General features: G+C 40.4%; 1 protein-coding gene across 4 annotated transcripts; it reads right to left on the bottom strand.

The window, feature by feature from the left end:
* Positions 1-409: 409 nt before the first annotated feature.
* Positions 410-3,930, bottom strand: LOC145044881 (transcriptional regulator family protein). Of its 4 annotated transcripts, none has more exons than XM_078993246.1 (8): positions 3,351-3,930; positions 2,662-2,722; positions 1,773-1,960; positions 1,437-1,641; positions 1,232-1,366; positions 1,043-1,149; positions 848-948; positions 410-616 (listed from the first exon to the last, which is right to left on the bottom strand). In XM_078993246.1, exons 1-8 carry the CDS (start codon positions 3,780-3,782, stop codon positions 550-552), a joined length of 1,296 nt encoding a protein of 431 aa, XP_078849372.1. In that variant the 5' UTR covers positions 3,783-3,930; the 3' UTR covers positions 410-549. The 4 variants fall into 4 exon arrangements, with proteins under 4 accessions (XP_078849372.1, XP_078849379.1, XP_078849356.1 ...); XM_078993253.1 differs by having other exon boundaries at positions 1,043-1,146; XM_078993230.1 differs by having other exon boundaries at positions 1,773-1,966; positions 3,351-3,929.
* Between the last annotated feature and the right edge of the window lie 16,342 nt (positions 3,931-20,272).

Below are 20,272 nucleotides of genomic sequence, written 5' to 3'. Positions count from 1 at the left end.
TAATGTTTTTTTTACCATTTTCCTAATTTCAAATAGAGATTATATTTGCTTGCTGAAAGACAAGAGAAGCAAAGTTTTAATTTAGTTGTGTTTTATTTTGCTGCTACTGTTACTGTTGACAAATGTATTATTATTTTTAAGATTTATTAACTTTCAAAGTTATGTTAATTTGTCCCGTGTAGTACACGGGTTATAACCTAATATATATATATATATATATATATATATATATATATATATATATATATATATATATATATATATATATATATATATATATAACACCCCAACTAAAAACGTATTGTATATATACACGTGTTTCATGACATTTTAACTCCACTTCATTCAAATTCTACTTATCTAATTTTTTGTATCTATAAACCAAACGATATCTTTGTGAATGTGTACATATTGATAATTTCCGTTTTCAATGAAATTGGTTTTTAAAATGTAAAGTTGTAGTTAAAAAGGTAGCAACAAAAACAAAAACAAAAACACAAAACATGTGTAAAAAATATTATCCGAAATTTACAAGATACAACTTGTTGTTCATGACCTTCTATCCAATTTCCTATCAATTGACCTTCTTTCCTCTGCCTCTCTTCGTCTTTGTTGCCTGTATTACATATTTAGTTAACCATTCAATAAAAAAAAAAAAAAAAAATTTAAAACTTATACATAATAGAAACACAAGTCCTGTTTCTTTCTATTCATAACAGCTTACTTCCAATTTGTTTGACATTATATTATACTTTGCAAAATCATCCTGAATTTGGATAAATTTTTGCAAGTAGAATGAAATGTTGGAATAAAAAGAAACAAAATCAATGATTTTGGATTTACTCACGCGAAGGCTGTGTAGCCACTCCCAGCATTATTAGCAGTAGCAGCAGAGCCAGAGAGGAGTGCTGCTGCATGTGAGGAGTCCTGCCTTCTGTCCCCATCCACCTGATAAAATCATCACTCAATAAAATTGACAAACACATTTGGAAAAATCAAATGAGGCAAATTTTGTTGCAACTCATCACAAGACCAATGATACCTTATCCCACTTGGATTTCTTATTTAGTCGTCCCTCCCGAGTCCCCGTATCAATAGCACCAGCTGAAACCGGATTTGCTCCACCACCACCACCACCACCCACAGCTGCTGCATAGACGCAAATTTTCTTTTTTTTTAAACAAATTAAAAGTCCAAAGATACGATATAATATGATGTGAATTTTAAACACCTGGAATCGGAACGGTTTTTGGTGTTGGAATAGGTAGTGTAGATTGTGTGGCAGTGCCAGCAGAGAGAAAATCAATCTTGTGATTTTTCTTTTTCTCTTGTTCTTTTCTCTCTGCTTCCCGCTTCAAATCAGCCTCTGTTGAAATAAATAGTTATTATATAAGAGAGGTAAGAAAAAATATATATACACAAAATAAATAAAGGACCTATTTCATCATAGAAGTCAGCTTTGTCATAGCCATGGGGGTTAAAAACGTCAATACTGAAGCAAGATCCAATCTCATCAATGTTCTGATAAGTGACAGCGTGTGTCAGAAAGTCCGGGTTGCGATATTCTTTCCTGTTTCGCACTTCTGAATTGAAGCTTCTATTTGTTTTCTTCTTTAGCAACAGAAACTTAATGATCTTTTCCTGCACCACCAAAACAAATGGATTTGAATCTTTGATGGTGTGGATTTGATCCAATGGAATGGAATGTAATTGTGTGATTACAAAAACGCCCTCTTGGATATCTAGAAAATTGATAAATATTGGAAACGTACTTGCAATTCATCAGGGCATGTTGTGGTTGGTGGTGGAGGGAGAAACTTGTCCAAGGGATCTATCTCCTTATCTTCAGTGATATTATTATTAACAGCTTCTTCAGACTCTGATTCGTTTCCCTTTTCTGATTGTGAATGTGATTCTGATAATTGAGGAGTTGCTTCTACTGTTGTTCCTGGTGGTGTTCCTGCTCCTGTTCACATCATCTAATCACCACTGCTCTGCTCTCCAATACAAAGCTTATAATTTTGCAAGATTACCCTTTTTTAAAATTAATGTCCTTTTATGTGATTTGACAGCTAATTTTCCTATATCACTATTATCATTCTTATGTGTATGCTACACATCCATTTCTGGCACATATGTTGGTAATTAGGGTGGAATCTTTGGGTAATTTTCTGTTATAAGTTATTACTGGGAATAATGAGGGTATCTTTTGTGATATTATTATTCCTTTGGGAAGATTGGGTTTCTCGAATCAATGAAAGTACTATCCTTGTTATCATAGTAATGATTTGGGTATTGTCATAGTCCTAAGTCAGTGAATGTGAATCAAAGAGATGAAGAGGTTGTGAAAGAAGGAGTTGAAGAGCAATGCAAATTCAACAAAACATAAAGCACAAAATGGATTGGAGAAGATGTAATGAAAACCTCAGGAGTTACTTGTTATTCTGAGGAAACCCACCAACACACCAGGAACTGAAGCAAGAAGAAAATTAAAATGGATCTGATGACAAAGAAAAGTCTACAAGATGATCTATTTGGACCAAAATCAAAGGAAATAGCTGTTGAGGGAAGTGAAGTAAATTCTGCATGATGCTTCTTACTTACAAACCAGATCCAGATGATTTATTTTCATTCCCAAAGTTAACAGTGAAATGTACTAACCATTTGCAGTTTGAAGCTCTGCACCAAACATTACTCGACCAGTTGCTACTATTTCCCCATCCTGCAGTCAAAGTCAAGTTTCATTAAGATACAAACCAGAAAAAACAAATAAAACGTTTCAGAAAAACAGAGACTTCTTAAGTTACCATGGGTTAACCTGTGGCTTTATACTTCTTTATGCATTAGTATCAAGTATGGAGTTATGTGTCAGCATTATTGTTCTTATGATACATCCTGATTTTATTAGCTATTCCATTGCATTAGTTATTACTATTCTTTTTATATAAATATTTCCAATCCACTTTTGCATAAGTAGTGTTCATGGGTCAGATCACACAGTTGATTGTTGATACTTGATCGTTGTCACTCTCCCTGGAATCCTTTCGTCCAGTGAAATAGGAAAGAGAGATATAAAAGAATACAACAGTTTAGACGATTGTACTTGTACTTCTTTTGTGTATATCAATTATATAATTCAATAATTTTCCTTAACCAAAAAGCTCGGACTCCTACCCATTTCCAAAGATAGGTGAGAATTGGGGTTAAAAGTGTTGGAAGAGAAGGTTGTCAATGTCTCAGAGTGTACCCTTTCCGGATAACTTATATATCGACATTCTATAACCAAGATGGCATTAACAAACCTTGGAATCAAAGGCCCATATATAGGCAAACACAAACGGAAACATTACCTCAGCTTCAGGCGACAACGCCGCCTCATCATGCCCGTAGTCAACAATCGTTAGAGTCCCCTCCCTGCCTCTAATCGGCTCCGCAGAAATCGCTTGCTGAGCTGGAGGAGGAGGCGGCGGTGTGTTGAGAGAAGAATTATCAATAGAATCAGGTATGGTATCATCATTAGCAGAATCCAAATTAACAACCGGACCGATGCCACTCGCATTAATGTAACCCATAATATTACTATTATTTAGGGCCGCAGCATCATCTTCTTCCATATGAACAGTTTCGTTCGCGCCGACTTCTTTCTGTTCCTTGTTGTTCGTCGAAACAGCGTTGTCATCGTTGGTGTTGTCGTTATCTAAATCTTCATCCATATCGTCGTCTTCGTCGCCGTACATAGAGAGAAGGGCGATGCCTTCTGATTCCTTCTTCTTGGACGCCATGTAAGGATTGAAACACGGGTACTGGTTCGAATCGATTAAGTAGAGTCCTGTAAAACAAGGGTTTTGGTTTGGACCTTTTGTTGTTCAAGCGTAGGTTTTGAAACGACTAAACGAGGAAAGAAAGAGGAATTATCTTCGGGTCAACTTGGATCGGAGGATGGTTAAGTAAAATAACTAGGAAGAATTTCGTCCTAAACAATTTAATTGTTATTTAGTTGTTATTTGTTTCCAAATTTTAAATATGGTAATTGTCATTCTTACTCTTCAAAAATATTGGATTTACCTAAATCTATTATTTTACCACTTTTATTGATTTATAGTTCTTTGTTATAACCTTAAATCAATGTAATTGAAAATAAATATTAAATAGACAATAATGCCCTTACTTGTAGTACATCACGAAGATTGTGGCCTATGTATTCCTTCCGATGGTATCACACTTCTTCCCTATTGTCGATGTTTCTTCCCCTGTTGTGTCGCACAGGTAAATAAAATGCGACCTTACTCCTAATTTCCCTCTATATAATTTCGTTTGTGATGTTTGATTTGTTCACATCGTGTAACGTCATAAAATTTCCAACCAAAAATTTTCATTTTTACAACCATCAAAACATGAGTAATAAGTTTAGATTCCAAGGTATCAATGTAGTCACAACCGATTACATAACAAAAGATAACAAAATAGTTTCCCCGAGTGTGTGTACGATCATGCTGGCGCCTTCCCACAGTCCTCACTAGTACCTGAAACATATAATGCAACAACTGTAAGCATAAAGCTTAGTGAGTTCCCAAAATACAACATACGCACATACGCCTTTCCAGGCCTTGACCTTCTGGTCCATGTGTCTCAGGGGACTTCCGTTCCGACTGGGTAAACCTTTCGGTCCTACCCACATCAACCCTTACAGTCCATATGACCACGCCTTCCGGCCCATAACATGTTGCCTTCCGGCCCAAATCAAACATATCATACATGACACATATAGCAAATAACTTAACACACATAAGGCATATATTTCATATCATATTCGACCTTCCGGTCACACAATCAAAACCCTTCCGGGTACAGTATAGTGAGAAGACTCACCTCGAATGCCTCGCTAGGTCGCTAATCGTGAATCCTGAAATCACTCGGACTCGAACCCTCGAGCTGCAATCCTCCTATGATATTATAAATCTATAATTATTACTTGTACCACAAAGGTGGGCCATCCTTATCACGTCAGCACAGGTTGACTTGGTCAAACGTCTTTAATCAATTTGGACCGGACTCGGCGAGTGCACACTAGTGACTCGGCGAGTCTACGCATTTTAATAAACTATCAGGGTTATTCCCCTTTGACTCGTCGAGTACTCCCCCGACTCGACGAGTCCCCCCTGGGTCTGAAACAGGGCCACCGCGACTCAACTCGCCGAGTCGAAGGTCAACTCGGCGAGTCCCAACCTGACTCGGTCTACCTGTCAAAACCTTTCCAACTCTCTGCGACTCACTGAGTCGCCCACAACTCGGTCCGGACTACACACAGGATGGTCTCAAGGACAATCTTCAAGCGACTCGTCGAGACTGTTCTTCAGACTCGGCGAGTCCATGCCATGCACCAGCTAAAACTGGCTTTTGCGGTCAGATCCGTTCCATACATACATAGATCTGGCCTTCCCAAGCTTATTTGTCACGTAAAGTCTCAGTCTTGGTTGCCATGCAATGCATACAAGGCTTATTTTGAAGAAACAACCTCTAATATGGCAAGTTTAGCTTCTAACTCAAAAGAATGGACATAAAGCTTGTCATAAGAGGTCTCCTGGACCTGCTAAAGTCCAGATCTAGGTTCCATATCTCCATGGGACCTCTCATACTTCTTATTCAAGCCAAGAAATGCAAGAAGAAACCCTAGATTTGGCACATCAACACAAAACACGAAGTTTGGCTCTGAAAATTACCTCAAGAAGACTCCCTTGAAGAAATAGCAACAGATCTAAGCTCCCCAACACTTCAAGCTTGCTCCTCTCCCTCCTTTCCTTGCAATATCACACAAAATGATGAACAAATGGCCTTCAAACACACTCACAAGGGCTTACAGACGTATGGAGGCTCTTAGGGTTCAAGGTGGCCGCAAATGAGGGCCATAAGGTCCTTTAAATAGGGCTTAGGACCGGGAAATTAGGGTTTCATCAAACAGCGCGGACTCGTCGAGTCCATCCCTTGGACTCGCCGAGTCCGGATGCGAACCCCCGCTAAAAACCGCGACCCGACTCGGCGAGTTCGACCACCAACTCGCCGAGTCCCCTCACAGAATGTCAAAAATATATGAAGTGAAGATACCTGGGGATCCGGGCTGTTACAAATCTCCCCCACTAGAATAAGACTTCGCCCTCGAAGTCCCGCTTAGGCAAAAAGCTCCGGATGCTGCTCCCGCATCTCACGTTCCGGCTCCCAGGTCATCTCTGATCCCCTCCGATGCTGCCACTGAACCAATACCAGGGGTACCTCCTTGTTTCTCAAAACATTGATCTTCCGATCTTTGATGGCTACAGGTCTTTCAGCATAATTCAGACTTGCATCCACCTGAATATCCCCTAACGGAACCACCGCTGATTCGTCGGCTATACATTTCCGCAGTTGCGACACATGGAAAGTATCGTGAATCTGTCCCAACTCTGCTGGGAAGTCTAAACGGTAGGCTACCCGACCCACCCTTGCGATCACACGGAAAGGACCAATATATCGGGGCCCCAACTTGCCCCTCTTCCTGAACCGAATCACTCCTTTCCAAGGAGAGACCTTCAGGAGCACGAGATCACCAACTTGGAACTCAAGCTCGGACCGTCGCCCGTCTGCATAACTCTTCTGCCGGCTTTGAGCGGTCAACAACCTTTGCCTGACCATCTGAATTTGCTCGGTCGTCTGAAGCACGATCTCCGTGCTACCCATAACCTGCTGTCCCACCTCACCCCAACAGATGGGGGTGCGACACCTCCGCCCATACAACAGCTCAAAGGGCGGCATACCAATGCTTGAATGATGGCTGTTGTTATACGAGAACTCTGCTAAAGGTAGATAGGTGTCCCAGCTCCCTCCGAAGTCCAACACGCATGCCCGAAGCATGTCCTCGAGTGTCTGAATTGTCCGCTCACTCTGACCGTCTGTCTGAGGATGATATGCCGTACTGAAATGTAACCTAGTACCCAACTCTTCATGGAATTTCTTCCAGAACCTGGAAGTGAAATGCACTTCGCGGTCCTAAATAATCGAGATCGGCACCCCGTGTCGAGATACTACTTCCCTCACATATAACTCAGCCAACTTCTCCGCAGAAGAGCTCTCGCTAATAGCTAGAAAATGAGCGCTCTTTGTCAGCCGATCCACAATCACCCAAATCACATCGACTCCTCTCACCGTTCGCGGTAACTTGGTGATGAAATCCATAGAGATTTGTTCCCACTTCCATTCGGGAATCTCTAGCGGTAGCTTACCGTGCGGTCGCTGGTGTTCGGCCTTGACCTGCCGACAGGTCAAGCACCTCTCGACGAACCAAGCGACATCCCTTTTCATGCATAGCCACCAGTACTCCTTCTTGAGATCCAAATACATTTTCGTAGCACCAGGATGAATCGAGAATTTCGATCGATGTGCTTCCTCCATCAAAATAGTGCACGCACCACCCACAAACGGCACCCAAATCCGTCCCTGAAAAGTCATAAGCCCTCAACCACCCGTAACAAATCCTGATACCTGACCTACAACCCGTTCCTTCTTCTGGTGTTCCGGCTTCGCAGCCTCCATCTGAGCCCCTCGAATATTGTCCAGAATCGGGGTCAAAACCGTCAACCTCATACAAATATCTCGGATCGGGGCGCTATCCGCCCTACGGCTCAATGCGTCGGCGACCACATTAGCCTTGCCCGGGTGGTACAGGATCTCACAATCATAATCCTTCACCACATCCAACCACCTCCTCTGTCGCATATTCAGATTTGGCTGATCCATCAAGTATTTCAAGCTCTTATGGTCCGTGTAAATCGTACACCGAACCCCGTACAAATAGTGTCGCCAGATCTTGAGGGCAAACACCACCGCCCCCAATTCCAGGTCGTGCGTGGGATATCTCGACTCATGAGGCTTCAACTTCCTCGAAGCGTACGCTATCACATGACCCCTCTGCATAAGTACCACCCCCAAACTCGATATAGAGGCATCACAGTATACCACAAAATCCTCCATCCCTTCCGGGAGTGCAAGCACTGGAGCCTCGCACAATTTCTGACGAAGCGTCTCAAATGAAGACTGCTGCTCCGGTCCCCATGAAAACGTAACACCCTTCCGGGTCATCCTAGTAAGTGGCACAGTGATCTTGGAGAAATCCTTGATAAATCTGCGGTAATATCCAGCCAAACCCAGAAAACTCCTGATCTCGGTGGGCGATCTCGGCACCTCCCACCTCAACACCGCCTCAATCTTGGCCGGGTCGACCAATATCCCCTTCTGGTTCACAAGATGCCCGAGGAACTGGACCTCTCGTAACCAGAAATCACACTTGGAGAACTTGGCATACAGTCTCTCCGATCTCAAAACCCGAAGAATCTCCCGCAAATGTTCCTTATGCTGGTCCCTAGTCCTTGAATACACCAAAATATCATCGATGAATACGATCACCGACCGATCCAGCATCGGTCGGCACACTCGGTTCATGAGATCCATGAATGCGGCCGGGGCATTGGTGAGCCCAAAAGGCATCACCACAAACTCATAATGTCCATAACGAGTCCTGAAGGCAGTCTTTTGGATATCCTCCTCGCGAACCCTCATCTGATGATATCCCGACCTCAAGTCAATCTTGGAAAACCAAGATGCCCCCTGCAACTGATCGAACAGGTCGTCGATCCTAGGTAACGGGTATCGGTTCTTAACCGTCAACTTGTTCAACTCCCGATAATCGATACACATCCGATGTGAACCATCCTTCTTCTTGACGAACAAAATCGGCGCTCCCCAAGGCGAACTACTCGGTCGAATGACTCCCTTCCCCAACAGCTCCTGAAGCTGCAAGGATAATTCCTGCATTTCCGGTGGAGCGAGACGGTAAGGCGCCTTGGCGATGGGCGCCGCTCCCGGAACTAAATCGATACGAAACTCCACTTGCCTCTCCGAAGGCACACCTGGTAACTCCTCGGGGAACACATCCGCAAACTCGCATACAACCGGAACGTCATCAATCGAATTGGACCTCTCTGCGGTCACACGAGTATCCATCACATAGGCTATGAATCCATCACAGCCCTGCTGCAAACTCTGCCTTGCCCTGGCTGCTGAACAAAACGCCAACCCACACCGGGTCCCTTCGCCATAAACCGTGAGCACTCCCCCACTAGGGTCTCGAATCATCACCAGCTGTCTCTCGCAGTCAATGACTGCTCCAAACTTACTCAACCAATCCATGCCCACGATAATGCAAACATCCCCCATAGCTATAAGGACCAAGTCTATAGGAAACTCGACCCCAAAAATCTCGAGCACGCATCCTCGAATCACCTCGGTGGCGTATACCGCCCTCTCGTTTGCTATAGCAACTCACAGGGGATGACTCCTCGTCTCCCGATCGATATCGATGTGCTCGCTAAAAGCCAACGAAACAAAGGACCGACTCGCACCCGAGTCGAATAATCCCAAAGCAGGCACATGATTCACAAGAAAAGTACCTACGCAGATAGTAATATAAGCATAATATTTCAGCATAAATGTAAATACATGAAAGAATACATATCGGCCACTACATCAGGCGCCGCGCGGACCTCCTCCGCAGTCAACTGGAAAGCTCTCCTACGAGCCTTCGGGGCCTCGGTCTTCACTGGCCGAACCTCAGGAACCCTGGCAGCAGGCGAAGATCCCTGGCGAAGCTGGGGGCACTCGACCTTCCGATGGCCAGTCTGGTTGCAATGGAAGCAAACCATAAATCCCTTGGGGCAATCCCTCGCAATGTGCCCCTCCTTGCCACACTTGTAGCAAGCACCCGATCGACGTGCCCCCTCGTGACCCTTGCCGTACTTCCCACAAGTGCGGCTCTTCTGTCCTCCGGATCTCAAATCAGCGGACTTGGTCCGCTTGGTTGCCGGCTGCGACTGAGCCGGCCGCCGATCCACCCGTTGAGACTCGACCTCCTCCCTGGCCTGGGTCTCTAACTCGATCTCACGCTTCCTGGCATTCGCCTGAAGCTCAGCAAAAGTTTGATATGACGAGTTCGATACGAACTCCCGGATGTCTCTCCTCAGCACTCCCAAATACCAGCTCATCCGAGCCTGCTCCGTGGACACATGCTCGGGGCAGAACATCGCCCTCTCATGAAACTTCTGTGTGATCACTGTAACCGAATCGTTACCCTGCTTGAGGGTCAAGAACTCATGAACCAACCGTTCCCTCTCCACCGGGGGAACATACTCGTCTCTGAACATAGCAATAAATCTCTCCCAAGTCACGGCTGAAACCTCCGCCAGAGTGAAGTTCGCCGTCACGAACTTCCACCAATCCTTTGCTCCCAGGCGGAGCTGGTTCAAGGCGAACCGCACCCTTAGATGCTCCGGGCATGAACAAGTATAGAAGCATCCCTCGATATCCGCAATCCACCTCATCGCAGCAATCGGATCCCGCGTCCCGTCAAACTCTGGTGGTTTCGTGTTGCTGAACTCCCGGAACAGCAACGAGTCACCCCCCTGTCGTCTGGCAGCGGCCATAGCTGCGGTAGCTGCAGCGGCGGTAGCCTCAATCAACGCGGCGTACCGCTCATCAAATGTCTCCATCAGCGTGGTCTTAATAGACCCAAACATCTCCGGAATCTCGGCCCGGATCGCTGCAGCTACCTCCTCATGAATCATCTGACGAAGCTCCTCGTCAGTCACTCCACTCGTGCCAGGTCTGTGTCGTGGTCCAACCATGATGTCTCTGAAATACAACATAAAAATATCAGAGACTCTATCGGGAAAAATTGCACTCGATAACGCAGTCCTACTCAGTCTCTGATACTCAAGGGTTCTTACTTGGGCTGCCCACTGACCCGATGTCCTTGGTAGTACGGGCCCAATACTACCAATTACACCGCGTCGGTATTCACCCCAAGTCCTCCTCCCCAAACCCCGAATCCTGAGCACTCTATTCTTATCATACTCTAGTTACTCACTCGCTCTCGAGCACCTCATAGAAGCAAGTTTCCCTAGACTAAGGCATCACAAAATCAGGCCACTCTAGTCCTAATATGTATACCTAGTCTACTAGCATGCGTATCATATCATATCATATCATATATCGTAACACATATAATAAGAGTATTTTGGGGATTTTTACCATTCGGGCGCTGGCTGACCGTACACACTTTTTCTTCTTTGGTCGTCTCACTTATCAAAATTTTTAATTTTAATTACTTTTTTTTTAATTTTCTCAAATCCCCGGTTTGGGTTCAGTTACGCCCGAAGGTGTACCCGAATCCCTCAAACCAAGGCTCTGATACCAACTTGTAACGTCATAAAATTTCCAACAAAAAATTTTCATTTTTACAACCATCAAAACATGAGTAATAAGTTTAGATTCCAAGGTATCAATGTAGTCACAACCGATTACATAACAAAAGATAACAAAATAGTTTCCCCGAGTGTGTGTACGGTCACGCTGGCGCCTTCCCACGGTCCTCACTAGTACCTGAAACACATAATGCAACAACTGTAAGCATAAAGCTTAGTGAGTTCCCAAAATACAACATACGCACATACGCCTTTCCAGGCCTTGACCTTCCGGTCCATGTGTCTCAGGAGACTTCCGTCCCGACTGGGTAAACCTTCCGGTCCTACCCACATCAACCCTTACAGTCCATATGACCACGCCTTCCGGCCCATAACATGTTGCCTTCCGGCCCAAATCAAACATATCATACATGACACATATAGCAAATAACTTAACACACATAAGGCATATATTTCATATCATATTCGACCTTCCGGTCACACAATCAAAACCCTTCCGGGTACAATATAGTGAGAAGACTCACCTCAAATGCCTCGCTAGGTCGCTAATCGTGAATCCTGAAATCACTCGGACTCGAACCCTCGAGCTACAATCCTCCTATGATATTATAAATCTATAATTATTACTTGTACCACAAAGGTGGGCCATCCTTATCACGTCAGCACAGGTTGACTTGGTCAAACGTCTTTAATCAATTTGGACCGGACTCGGCAAGTGCACACTAGTGACTCGGCAAGTCTACGCATTTTAATCAACTATCAGGGTTATTCCCCTTTGACTCGTCGAGTATTCCCCCGACTCGACGAGTCCCCCCCTGGGTCTGAAACAGGGCCACCGCGACTCAACTCGCCGAGTCGAAGGTCAACTCGGCGAGTCCCAACCTGACTCGGTCCACCTGTCAAAACCTTTCCAACTCTCTGCGACTCACTGAGTTGCCCACAACTCGGTCCGGATTACACACAGGATGATCTCAAGGACAATCTTCAAGCGACTCGTCGAGTCTGTTCTTCAGACTCGGCGAGTCCATGCCATGCACCAACTAAAACTGGCTTTTTCGGTCAGATCCGTTCCATACATACATAGATCTGGCCTTCCGAAGCTTATTTGTCACGTAAAGTCTCAGTCTTGGTTGCCATGCAATGCATACAAGGCTTATTTTGAAGAAACAACCTCTAATATGGCAAGTTTAGCTTCTAACTCAAAAGAATGGACATAAAGCTTATCATAAGGGGTCTCCTGGACCTGCTAAAGTCCAGATCTAGGTTCCATATCTCCATGGGACCTCTCATACTTCTTATTCAAGCCAAGCAATGCAAGAAGAAACCCTAGATTTGGCACATCAACACAAAACACGAAGTTTGGCTCTGAGAATTACCTCAAGAAGACTCCCTTGAAGAAATAGCAACAGATCTAAGCTTGCTTGCTCCTCTCCCTCCTTTCCTTGCAATATCACACAAAATGATGAACAAATGGCCTTCAAGCACACTCACAAGGGCTTACAGACGTATGGAGGCTCTTAGGGTTCAAGGTGGCCGCAAATGAGGGCCATAAGGTCCTTTAAATAGGGCTTAGGACCGGGAAATTTGGGTTTCATCAAACAGCACGGACTCGCCGAGTCCATCCCTTGGACTCGCCGTGTCCGGACGCGAACCCCCGCTAAAAACCGCGACCCGACTCGGTGAGTTCGACCACCAACTCGCCGAGTCCCCTCACAGAATGTCAAAAATATATGAAATGAAGATACCTGGGGATCCGGACTGTTACACATCGTCTTGAAACCCCTGCTATTTTGATGTTTCAAAAAGGGATTTATAGATGCATCTTTGATAATTGTAGGTGTGATGTACCCTTGTTCTAATCCTCTGCTACTTTTCATGCTTGTATTGTACCATAAATGACATAAGCAAAGTCAATTGCACTAACGAGAGATGCTCAAAGTAAATGGTTAACATGCTATAAATATTTGGGCATAAATAATGATAAAGTGGTTTAATTAATCCACTAAGATCCTTCTGTTGTAAAGTTGTAGGTTTGATTGGAAACTATTATTCATTGTTGGAGTATGATAGATTATTACATCTTCCCACCTCTTGCAATGGGTTCTTCATATATTCTCTATTGAACTGTTCTTATTGTCAACCTTTTACGCCACCAATCAATGTGTATTTCACGATTTGAATTTTGTATGACTTGGAATTGTACAATGCCCACCCCCAAATGAATGAATTTATTAATGTTTAAATGGAACCCATTTTCATTTTATGGAACTACTCATTAGTGGGCATAGTGTCCCCCCTTAAAAAACTAAAGAAAGAAGTATTTACGCATTTAGTGCCAAAGGTAATTGGTAGCTTGTTAAGTGAACAAGCATGACTGGAAGTTGGTCTTGAGTTGAAAATGTAATCGTGACTCATAATCTGGATATAGAATCAAAATCAGGTTCGGCTGGCAACCAACATCGAGGTGGATTGAGAACTGAAGATGATTGTATGTCTTCCTGTCTAGATGTTATGATAGAATGACACCTCATAGGACTGACTGGTTAACATGGAGTAGGGTTAGGCGAGATATCTCCTAACAGTATCATATCAGTACGCTACCCATGTTCAAAGAATAATCGGGAAAGAAAAAAGTTTGTGGCACCAACAATTGTTGCAAATAAATTATCGACATTGAATCTGGAGGTTGAGTGTCGGGGCCGAAATTAGAACTCTATAATGGCAACCGAAGGGGAAAATCTCCAACTCAAAGCGAGGTCTGTTAACGAAATGATACACCTACAACACTGAAGGCAAGGAGGTTTAAGCAAAATACAATTAAAAATAGCATCATGAAGTTCTGATCGGTGAATATCCCCACTATGGGCGTGTTCGGCAAAATTAGCTGGTAGCTGGTAGCGGGAAGCAGGTAGCTTCTGATTTTGGAGTTTTTTTTTGTTGAAAGGTAGTTCATGTAGCTTTTGATTTTGGAGTTTTTTGTTTTGGCTAAAAGTTAAACGCTCCTATTGCCGAACGAGGTTTTTTCTTTTTAACTAACGTTTTCTTAAAAGCTAGAAGCTCCCAAAAGTTGTGTGCCGAACACGCCCTATGTGATTTTCTCGACATTTTTTAGTTTATGTTTTGCGCCAAAAAATCACTTCTTCATCTTTGAAAAGAACTGTAATCACAGACATCTACACATTTAAGGACATGTACCATTTCATTGAAAACAATTCTAGGCAATGTATGGTTTTAATATTGAAAGGAAATTTAGTCAATTAGCTTTTTCTCATAAATTAATATGATTAAAATTTTACAAAAACTGATTAAAAATGTTTAGAAAATAGATTTGGGCAAATCCGATATTTTAAAATATTAAGAAGGATAAATACGATATTTAGAGTTTACATCGGACAAATAAGATATTTAGATGTTTAGTAATGGCATATACAAAATTCTCTCGATTAACTACGACCCATATATTATATGGGTTTATTTCAAAAGAAAAAACTAAATATGAAACTCAAAAAATTTGAGAAGTTTGAATTTATAAGGAAAATAAGAAAAAATTTGAATTATTAAATTAAATTGTTTTTTCTCTTTTAAATTTAAACAAATAATTTATATAGATAAATAAACGAAACTAATGAGGCTTATATTTAGTAATTTTAAAATTAAAAGGAAAGTACATTAATGAAATTAATATGCATTTAGTATTATATTTAAATATATGTGGAATTTAATAGAATGAAAAAACCATAAAATGAAATGTGAAATAAAAATTAATTTAAGATAACCATAAAATGAAATGTCGCAAAACGAACGAGAATATGACATATGATAAAAAAAAAGATCTTTACTTTTTATAGTAGAAAGGAAAGCCATATATAAGAGTTCTTATGTTTTGATTTTATAGTCGATTTAGTAAGGCTCCTTATTTTTTTACAATTAAATCGTAATTACACGGTTATTATATATATATATATATATATATATATATATATATATATATATATATATATATATATATATATATATATATATTATGAGTTGGCTTATAAATAGACTGAGTCAGTTACTGTTTATTGACTCGCGACTTCTTTTTTGCACAGTCATCATGTCGTCGTTGCATCGTCGAATTCGATAGCAGCATAATGTCTCCCTAAAACCTCTCCTTCACCGCTTATCTCATGTATTTGTTTTTTTTTGTCACCTCCTCCATCAAAATGCTTGAAGATCGCATCTAGGTAAATTTCGCCCTAGATTATTGTTCATCGTCTACTCTGCCATCGTCTCATCTATCATCTTCATCTTCTGTTTCTCTCTGTAAAAAAGAACGACATCGCTAAAGTTTAAAATTGAGGTTTGAGTTTCATCTTTCTGACATGCATTTGCCTTTGTTCTTGAGCACCACCGACTTCGATCGATTCTTTCTTTTTCTACCAACTCAGTATTCTGCCCTCCCTTCTCTACTTTGTTTCTAAAATTTAAACTTGCTCTTCTTATCATCTTCAAGATTGTTGATGGTTACGATGGTTAGGATCAGGTACAGATGCACGATGGCCCAATTATGAAAGGTTATTATGCTCTTGGAAAGTAAGTGACGAATTTTAGTTTATCATTCAAAAGACATACATGCTATAAAAAAAATTAGGGATTTATTGTGAATGATGAATTATATTGACATGTAGTGAAGCATGTGGTTGTCATCCGGGGGGGTTCAAAAGAGAGGGCTGAATGAAGTTGTTTTGGTGAAAGTCAAGATCATATAATTATTCATGGTGTTCATCTTTTAATTATAAAATTTTCCATATCTTCATTTTTTTTTGCATAATAGGTGGGCATTAGACATTTGTTTTATCGGAAATCATCTTGAGTTTGAGAAGTTTTACAAATCTAAAAGCATTGTAACCAGCATTATTTTAAGAACACATAAATCTTTTGGTTATTAAAATTTAATTAATGTAAATAAATTCCCATTTGTGTTTCTGGAGACTTGAAGGAAGATTACATCTCTTGAAGGTCCAATTCCCAGTAGTTATGTAGCTTTAACACAACTAGAAGATCTATAAGATCCTTTAGCAATTTTTTAAAATTCAGAAATAGTTTAAGGTTTAATCTGGAATATATGTTAAATGATTTAATCTATTTGTTCATTTTTTTATAGGAGAATCGGTGATCTAGGTGGTGAAGATTCAACACTTGATTTCTTAGTTAACTTCACAAGTCTTTCTATTCTGTATGAATTCACTAATGACTACCTTCTCATTTACCTTTGTTTTAATTATTAGTTCGTAAATCTCTAAGTTAAGTGGCTAAAATGCCCTTTATTAGTTATAAGTTTTGGAAGTATTTAATGTAACTGAACCTTTATGCATAGCACCTTGAGAAGCTCAAGAGTTGGTGTCGAAATTCCTTCACAAATTGGCACTTTAGCCAACTTACAAATCCTATAAGGGTTTGGTTTTTTCTAAAGAAAATGTTACTGTAGCACATTAAAGTTTAGCCATTTGTCCGATTTATTTAGTAAACTTTTTTTTTGCACAACAAAATTAAAGTATCAATTTACCTATTAAATAAGGGAATCATCCAATATAATTTCAGTTTCACTGGTAACACTTAGTCTATGTGGCTCTTTTAATTTTTTTTAAATTTAAAATGAGGTTTCCCACGTCTGTATTCCTCTCTCTCTCTCTCTCTCTCACACACACACGCACACACACTCTTTTTCTCTTTCTCTCTCTCTCTCTCTCTCTCTCTCTCTATATATATATATATATATATATATATATATATATATATATATATATATATATATATATATATATATATTCTTCCTTATGAACAACAAATGCCCAGATAAATTCGGATTTTAATTACAAACAACCAACTAAAAATATGCATCAAAGGTCTACAAGTATAGTTCCAATCATTCCCTTTACACGAACAAACTCTTAATCCTAATGGTTTTAGAAATCAATGGTTTCATAAGGGTTCATCTTGATCGATTGCTTGAGAAATTGATGGGTTCTTATTCATCAATGGTTTACGAAATCATCGATTCTAGAATTAACGTCAGTGGATCTAGAGAAAAAGGAATAGGCCTCCTTGGTTGGATAAATGATTTACATATCCTCGTTCATCATACTGTACATCCTGCTATATAGGTCCAATTTCCCATTCTTCATATATTTCCCCATCTTCTCCGCTCCACTGATTTTGGGCATAATCTACCATGAAACTACTCTTGAGGTGTGAGTTTTTAGTTAACCCCACTAAGAGTCTTAAAAGAAACTGAAACACAATCTGAAACGAATTTCAAGCTTTTAATCTTCCTCTCTGTTCTTTCGCAGATGAACACGATGAACACCAAGTTTGCTTAGTGTTTGTGTGCATAAGACAGAATGGTTACATAGTATTTCAAAGAAACACAAACAATGATCCTTTTCCTCTTACTTTCATAAAAAAAACCAACATCCTTGTCTCTCCATTACAACATACCCTTCACCCCTTTACAATCTTCAAACACCATCAACAACAACCTTCTTCACCTTTTCATGCACAATCGAACAAACCATCATTTTTTGTCCATCCCAATCACCATCACCATTATTACCCCACTCAAACCTAAATTTCAATAACATGAAGAAGAAAATGGGATTTTATTCCTTATTGCTAAGAAGTAGACGCAGGGAAGGAGGGTTCCTATGATTGATTGTGAAGGAAGAAAAAGGAGGTTCGTTCTTTGATTGAGACCTGGAAGCAATCACAAGTCACGATCGATATGAAAAGATGTAAGACCGAGATCAATTTGTGTTTGTTGGGGGTAAAGGATATGAACGCATAAGCACACACATACCATTTGATTTTTGTCATGGTGGGAACTTGGAAGAGACGTATGTGACATCCTCAATTTCACGACCAGAAAAGAGCAATTTGTTTATACTTTATTTCAAATTAAAGTACCCTTTTGAAGAATAATATTGCGGAATTTGTTCCCAAAATATGATAAATATATTATCAAAGCATTTATGAAGAAATGTATTTTAATTATATTAAAAGCATTGGGATGTCATCGTCAACACAGTACATAAGCATAAATGGAAATAGTACATGCCTTAAAAACATCTATTATTCTACTGGCCTATAATCCATAAATCTTTCATTTGTTCATCACACCTGTACTCTTGTGCAACTACTTGTAATACAAGAAACTGAGTGGATCAGGCTTGGGAGCCTAGTGAGAACATAGGGTTTTCAAGCCACAATAATTAAATTCATTTAGTTATATACTTTCATCAAATCATTTAACTTGATTACTCATTCCCGTTATCCTCACTTTATGTCCCTAAAGCATCTAATTCAAGGGACCTTTCCTAAGGATTATCTTTGGGATAGACAGTAATGCATAGGGGATTCCTTAACAATATATGTCAGTAAGGAAACCATTGGGGGATGGAGTACACATGATGAACACTTAGTTCAAAAACACCTACAGGTTACAAGCCTGCCAACGTTCCATTGGACTACCTAGAATAGTATGTGGTCGTCATCTATACTCTGCTAGATGAGTGGATCATCTTTAAAGTCAACTCCTATCATCATCTATTTCATCTTTCATCTCTTATCATCTATACCTTCTATTATCATCTATATCATCTTTCATCTACCCATCTTTACCTAAAATATTTATAGGTATAAAATACATATACAGTTTAAATCAAGTAAAACATGTATAAACAGTTTATGTAGTATAGATATCAGGAACATAGATAATAGACACATATAGCATGTAATTTATCTTAAATACTTCATATATATGTATAAGATGAAAGTAACTATGCACTCACTTCTTCAAGTGATGACTCGAAACTTGGATAGTGCTTCACTTCTAGCAACTGTGTTTTCCTTTGACATAACCTAGTATCATTATCACTAAGTCTTAGTCTAATATTTCTTGTGACTAATTATTAGCCTAGATTAGTCATTAGTTCAAAGTCTACTGATCTATAGTTGATAAGTGACAACTAGGTAAGATCATATCGGAGGTAGGGTCCGTTTAGTATACAAAGTATACTGTTTGGAAAGCCCACTTTAAACACCTCACAAATCTAGCCTTGTTGGCATCCCTATAATTAGATCAATCAATATAACAACTTGGAATCAATGATAAATCTTGTTTATAGGTTCATAATAATGATAATGAACTTAAACATAAGTTATACTTCAAGAACGATAAGCATAACTAAACTTACAGGTTATTTAGTGAGAAACCGGTCTTAAGGCAAGTAGAACTTCTAAACTGAAAGCTCTATATCTCGGGGCTCTCTAATGCTCCAGAGCTTCGCTAATAACTATTAGGAAGTACTGGTACAAGGCCTAGGTACCTTGGGAGGGTTTGGAAGAGTTTGGATGAAGAGATGTGAAGAAAATGAGTGAAATTCGTCATCTATTTATAGGCTGCCCGGGGAGTAGTACAATGGGCATACTAGAATTAAGTTGGGCATCATGTGACACATGTCATCATCTGGTGACAAGTCATGGGGAGGAAGGGGTGTGCCGGATCGCGACACGTGCCGCACCATCATTATCCGAAAATTAATTATCTTGTAAAATTTATAACTTTCGCATACGAATTTTGTTTTTGGCGTTCTTTATATCCACATGTAGCTATCAACAATATCTACAACTTTTGTTTAGACTCTATCGGTTAATTTTGAATTTATTTTTAATGTTATATTTTGAAAGTCTTAGACTGTTAAAGTGTCAGACCCCCGAACCAGGACGGCAGAAATGTCCGGGGGCGGATGAAGTCGTTGTATAATATCATAACAATTGACTATAAATGAAACACATCAACCAGACAACATACATTGAGATAACGAAATTACATTGTTTACATATTGTATTTGTTCACCAGTTACACAAAAGTGACAAGAGTAAAATTTCATAAGGATGCACCACTTGATCTCATAGCAGAGCTGATTACCTGTTACTGGATCCCTGAG

The sequence above is a fragment of the Lactuca saligna genome, chromosome 1, assembly GCF_052625555.1.
Source record: "Lactuca saligna cultivar CGN05327 chromosome 1, ASM5262555v1, whole genome shotgun sequence".
NCBI lineage: Eukaryota > Viridiplantae > Streptophyta > Magnoliopsida > Asterales > Asteraceae > Lactuca > Lactuca saligna.
This window is presented reverse-complemented; position numbering and strand designations above follow the sequence as displayed.